This window comes from Populus euphratica, unplaced genomic scaffold, assembly GCF_000495115.2.
Source record: "Populus euphratica unplaced genomic scaffold, PopEup_1.0 scaffold18.1, whole genome shotgun sequence".
In the NCBI taxonomy this organism is placed as follows: Eukaryota; Viridiplantae; Streptophyta; class Magnoliopsida; order Malpighiales; family Salicaceae; genus Populus; species Populus euphratica.
In genome coordinates, this window is record NW_011499881.1 from 694,377 (window position 1) to 700,582 (window position 6,206).

The following is a 6,206-nucleotide window of genomic DNA, read 5'->3' on the forward strand; positions in this document are numbered from 1 at the left end:
TATTATTCCAGTGGTGAAAATGAACTTATGTAAATTTAATGTTTCAAATTTGATGATAGAAAGAGATGGAAGATGCAAAACATTTAAAGGGATAATGTTTGGAGAAAAACTTGGTAAAAAGCAGCGACATATCCTTTTTGTACATTTTTGTCTACGTGGACACAAAATGACTTCTTTTATGTCTCGAAGACTTAAATAGATTTTTGTTTCTGTTATCATAACAAAAAAAAAATGTTTAGAATTTTTTACTTTTTTTTTTTGGTTTTCGAAACAATTTAAAAGAAGATAAAATGGGCGGTGTCTATTGGTTAGAGATAAAATTGAAAGATAGGGGAACAACTTTTTAAAAGAAGAGAAAATGGGTGGTGTCTTTAAAGTTGGCTTCAAAAATATATTTTAATCCTTTAATATATAAAATTAGACATTTTTAGCCCTTTATGTTTTTCTAAATTCAATTTTGATATACAATTTCATTTATGTTGTTTTTAAGTCTCTAGTTGTATCTCTAATTTTGAAGATATATTTATGTTATTTTTAATTCTCTAGTTTTATCTCTAGTTTTTAAGATATATTTATTCCTTTTTAATAATATATAAGGGATATTATGCCTCATTAAAACTATCATGTCAATATAACACCCAAACCTCACCTCTCCTCTCTGTAAAAGAATAAGTTTAATGGGCTGCAAGAATTAAGAAGTTTTAGAACCTCGTCGAGCTTTTCTAACATGGATTTGAAATGGATCACTGCTCTCGTATACGTTATAGGCTCGTGAGTGCACAGAAAGAGTGACAGAGGAGTTAGGAAGAGGAGCTGGGAATTCTTTTAGTTCGGGTTTTCCTGCTTTCGAAGTAGAATTTGAGGAACTCCGCCAATTTGCCTGGTCAATAGATCCATGTGGTACTCTTATGAAGACAGAAGCACGCGTCTTCACGCTTTGGATGGGTGCTTGGCATGCATGCTACTTATCGCTTGTCCCCGAGGGCCGAGTGCCTTGTTAAAACTTGAGAAGTTCTTATGACATCCATGTTCAAATTTTAGCGGGGAGGTGGGATTTATGAAAGAAACGGTCATATCATTTAGATTTTTGTTCAAGAAAGAAATCTTATTGGAACTGTCCATACCCAGTTGATCCTTCAGAACCAGATCACATCCCGGAGTGGGAGACTCAGAGTCGAAAAGAGGATTCCTCGCTTATTTCTCTCATTCAAAACCGTGGGTGAGACTTTTATGCAGAGCCCCAGGAACAATTCGGCTTCACAGTTACAAAAACAGCACATATATGTAATATAAATCAACACATGAAATGTTAATTTAATCACAAACTAAAATTAAGGCGTAATAATTTATCAAAAAAGGAAATGATTGCGATACATATATAATGTCATTGTTTTGATGAGAAGAAGTGCAAGATGGTAGTGGACATGTTGCGTATCCTCAGAGTTCCTATAATGCAAGTCCAATTTTTCACATTACATTAGCAAATTCCCCAGTGCTTTGGTGCTGAGAACACCTCTATAGCCATAGCATATGAAAAGCAGCCATGGCTAAAGCAGGGACTTGGGCTGCTGTTCCTGTGATTTGTTACAAGTAGCCCTCCGAATCCTAGTGCATATGAGCCGCAGCCGCCTCCTGTACTAAAGGTCGACTTACATGCACAAAATGCTCCGCTTCCCTCTCAACCTGCTCCAAACACCGGTCTGGACTCTTCACTTCATTCATCTTCTTCACAAATCCCACAAAGCGTCTCCAGTTATCTGGTTGAAATAAGTGAGGGTTCATTCTCAAGTACGTAAAAGCACACATCTCCCTGTCTTTTGAGTTTCCATCAATATTCAATGATGAAGCCTGCAAAATTTGCTCATGTGCGTTCTCATCATATCTTGGCAGTGCATTTTCCCCGGCAAGAGGAACCTCTGCTTCCCGCGTTGCTAAAGCCACTTGCCTCACAAGCTTCTCAGGGGCACAAAGGGCATCCTGTGGCTGTTCATGGTCACGCATTTCTATACAAGTGAAATTGAATATAGCACCGTGCCGGGCTAACATTTGAGCAATAGGAAGGTAACCATCTCTGTTTCTCGTGTTATAATATCCTGCTGTGAGCTCTGGGGCATGAGACCGGGTTCCATAGTGCCAATGAATTCCTGCAATCTTCACTGAAATCTTTACACCAGTATTCTCAAAGATAGCCTTGGCTGACGACAATATTCTCTCAGCGTGGTCTAAGAGCATCTGCGAGTACCAAGAGAGGAAGAATTCACCATAGGGACAAGTCCAGCCACCACCTTCTTTTCTGAAAAACCGGGTGTCTTCCGGCCAGCTGTTGTACTCACCAGCATCAGTAGGGCCTGTGCTACCCCATTCTGGCTTACCAGCAGCTTCCGCCGCTGCTTTCAAGCTACTCAACATATACTGCATCATGTTACAGATACCAAGTAAGAACCAGAAGATTACAAGTCGGTGGTTTAATCGCTTAAAAGTAAAAAAGAAAGTGAATACCTTATCGTAACATTGGAAGGCTCCGATTCCAGGAAATCTCCAAGTTCCATTCTGCTCCGGGTACGAAGGATAGCGGAGCTCACCTGCTGGACCCATTCCCACTTGCATTTCCTGAAAAGAACAAATTCTCAATGGTTTAGTCAACAAGCCTCTTTCAATACGTATGACAGCATGCTCTGATTTGTTAAAAAAATGTACCAATTCATCACCAACGATGACAAATTATTCAAGCAAAGACATCAAACCGCTACAACTAATTATTGGAGTATAAAACGGGTCGTAATATACAGGGTAATGACAATACAAACTGCATCCATAATTATGCAAAGATGCAGCCCAATTACAAAGTATATAGACAGATTACACTCAAAAGTTGAAAGTTGTAATGGGACAGAATCATCTAAACATATTCAACCAAAATATTTTTAACACATACACGGATTCTATCTAATTCAAATAATAATAATAATAATAATAAAAGACAGATAGCAATGGATAAACAAGTAATTACCACAATGGTGTCACCAAGAAGGTGTTTGAAGTTGTCCCTAAAGGCCCGCATGAAATCAGAGTAACATTGCACAGGTGTCCTCCCCTTGAGAACTGGAATGCTATCGCACCCAAGTGATACATACTCATAATTCCTCCTCCCCCACTGATCAGTATATGCAAGGTCTTGATCTTTATGAACCTCCTCCACAACCCACTTGGGCAATGGAACCCTGCATCCAATATTTTAATACAATTCACATTCACATTCACATTTCCATTACAAATTACTTTCAACTTTGACTGTTTCACCTAAACCATACCAAGTAACAAAAAAGGGAAAATAAGAACGAAAAAAAAAAAATACATACGTGCAAGAATCACCAACGTTGCCGCCACACTGATGAAACGACATCACAGCCTGAACCTTAAGACCATGTCGTTTAGCCATTTCTAAGAGTTCGGTATACCCTCCCCAATTATACACACCAGGCGTGTCTCTCTCCACTAATCCCCACCAGACATCCATCATCACCCCTTCCACGCCTGCGCTCTTCAACGCCTGTAAACTTGCGTTCATCGCTTTCCTTCTATTCACTGTGTTACCCATCGTCACGCTATCCAACGGCATCATCACGTAAACTGGCACTCCTTTCTCCTTTACCGTTTTCACCTCTTTATACGTCTTCTCTTGTTCCGTTGTCTCGTCAAAACTCACCAAGTCCATTGTCTCTGTTGCGAATGCTCGGCATGCCACTGATAGATCCGAACGGATGCCGTTGCTAGCGCTTAGTATTGGAGACCTACAAGGGCTTGTTGGTTGTGATTTTTGCTCGGCTGTGTCTGGTTTTGTGATTTTGCATCGGATGTTTGGCGTTGGAGTTTTCCATACCGCCGCTGCGCTGGGTGTTGCGGTGGTTTCAGTGTTGGTTATTGATTCTGCTTGGATTGGTGTTCCGGCTAAAGCTCCGATCTGATGGGTTATGTTCATTTCCGTTTCTGTACAAATCACACGGAGAGAAATTTCCTTCCTCTTTCGTTTTCTTTCACTTCTTCTGTCTTCTATGTCACGACACGGGAGCTGTTGAAATTTGAATGGTGCAGGAAATGAAGGAAGAGAGGGATGTCTAATTCATTTATATAGACTGGGAGAATAAGATTTTTTTTAATCCTTGTCGCTGTACCGTAAACGAAAAGACACGTGTCCATCTTTGCACGTGGCGGTAAGAGAGGCGTAGTGGAAGGCAACGGCTACGATTTCTCTTGGTGCACGTGAGGATGGACGGTAGGATGCGAATGAGCGTGAAAGTTCACGATGACAACACGGTTTTTCACTTTTTTTATTGTTTTTTTCCCGTTTTTTATTTTTCAAGGAGCGGTGAAGGGAATGGGGAGGCGGTTAAGCACGTGACTAGTCACGTGCCCCTTCCCATATACATGGCGGTTTCTGTATCACTTAGCAGCAGCATGGTTATTTTTAATAATTTTTTAATTTTTAATATAGCAGCAGCATGGTTATTTTTGTTATTTTTAATAATTTTTTAATTTTTAATTAATAATTATTATTTTGATATTTTAAAATTATTTTAAAGTACTAATATTAAAAATATATATATATATAGTAATATATCATCAAATAAAAAATATTTTAAAAAATAATTACTTTAATATTTGTTTTGTCATTTTGTTTTCTACGGCTGCTGCTTCGACGCCGACGAAAGGATATTTTGTGGGGGACACATGGCACGTGGAAGGAGGAGGATATAAACCTTGGTTGTTAAGGTACGTGTTCGGACCAGGAGCAGTCCAGAATTTGGCCTTCGTCACTTGTTTCAGCTGCCTTAATTGATTGATAAAGAGGGAGCTGCTTCATGGGACTCTCGTTAAAGAGAAGGGGTTAATAAGGTCATAAGCACAAGCGCAGGCCTCCCAGAAGGCCTCAAATTCTAAAAGTGGACCTCAAATCATTTAAAAAAAAAATCTTTTTTTTTTATTTTATATTTACAACATAATTCTAAACAGCTATCATGATAAATAATGTAATTATAATTGTTTTTTAAAATATTTTTTTATTTAAAAATATATTAAAATAATTATTTTTTATTTTTTAAAAATTATTTTTATATCACAACAGTAAAATATTTTAAAATATTAATTTAAACAAAAAATAAAAAAAAATTAAAAGCATTTTTAAAATACAAAGAACTATTGTTAAAATTTACAAAATCAGCAAAACTATATATGTGTATAAAGTCTTTGCCCTAATTGTCCTATGGATACTTTAAGGTGTAATATGAAGATAAGAATAGTAAAAGTACAAACGCTTACTGGGTAGATATACAAAGATGAATATGCGAATCCCCATCAAACTGGAGTGCGGGGCTCCAATGAAGGTTTTTAGCATATTTTCATTGAAATCTTCGATGCATACCAATGAATTAAGATCCATTTTTAAAGTAATTTGTTGCTGGGGGTCTGTTTTACATGCAGGAATCCTTAAAAGACATTTGAGAACTGCTGATGTTAGAATGGAAATTCATCCAAATTAAGGAAAGCAACCACGCCTCAAGGTACAGCTCCAGCTTGTGAGCCGCCACACTCTCCATCCAATGGTAGGAGAGTTGGGTTTTGATTTGTTTCATCGGTGGTGGGGTGGGATCGGGGACTGTGTGACTACAAATAAGTCAAAAATTGCTGCAAAAGCAGGGGGGATCCCATACAGACACGCAGACAGCTTCCCTCTGCTTCCCTTTGTTAATTTCTCTCAAATCTTATTTGATTCTGCGTGTCCATTAACATCACATGGACCAAAAGAAGAAAGAGGCAGAGAAAATCCAATAATCCCACACATACTTCCTCCTCTGACTCCTTCTCCCTGCACAATACATCCCCCTTTTACAATCACAACAAGGAAAGACCACAACAGGTGGTAGTTTGGTGCATGAGAGTTCTGACTTCTCTTCCTTTCTCTACTCTGACACAACCTTATCTCTTTCGCCTCTTTTTTGTTATCTCTCTTTTCGCCATGGAAGTGAAGTATCAATCTAGGTTGAACGAATACGCAAGATATAATTGTGAGAACTTCAGTCTGCAAAAGGAAAAGAAAGAATGTGATGGATGGTGAAATACAGGCTATGATCCCAACTATAGATACAAAGTAAGTTTAGAGAGGTTTTCTTAGGAGGGATGTTCCTGAAAATTCTTCAAAGAAAGAAAAA

General features: G+C 38.3%; 1 protein-coding gene across 1 annotated transcript; it reads right to left on the minus strand.

The window, feature by feature from the left end:
* Window positions 1–1,307: 1,307 nt before the first annotated feature.
* Window positions 1,308–4,117, minus strand: LOC105129385 (beta-amylase 1, chloroplastic-like). The gene is made up of 4 exons (XM_011031416.1): window positions 3,360–4,117; window positions 3,011–3,221; window positions 2,500–2,610; window positions 1,308–2,412 (listed from the first exon to the last, which is right to left on the minus strand). The coding sequence occupies exons 1-4, from the start codon at window positions 3,977–3,979 to the stop codon at window positions 1,606–1,608; spliced, it is 1,749 nt and encodes a 582-aa protein (XP_011029718.1). The 5' UTR covers window positions 3,980–4,117; the 3' UTR covers window positions 1,308–1,605.
* Window positions 4,118–6,206: the final 2,089 nt, after the last annotated feature.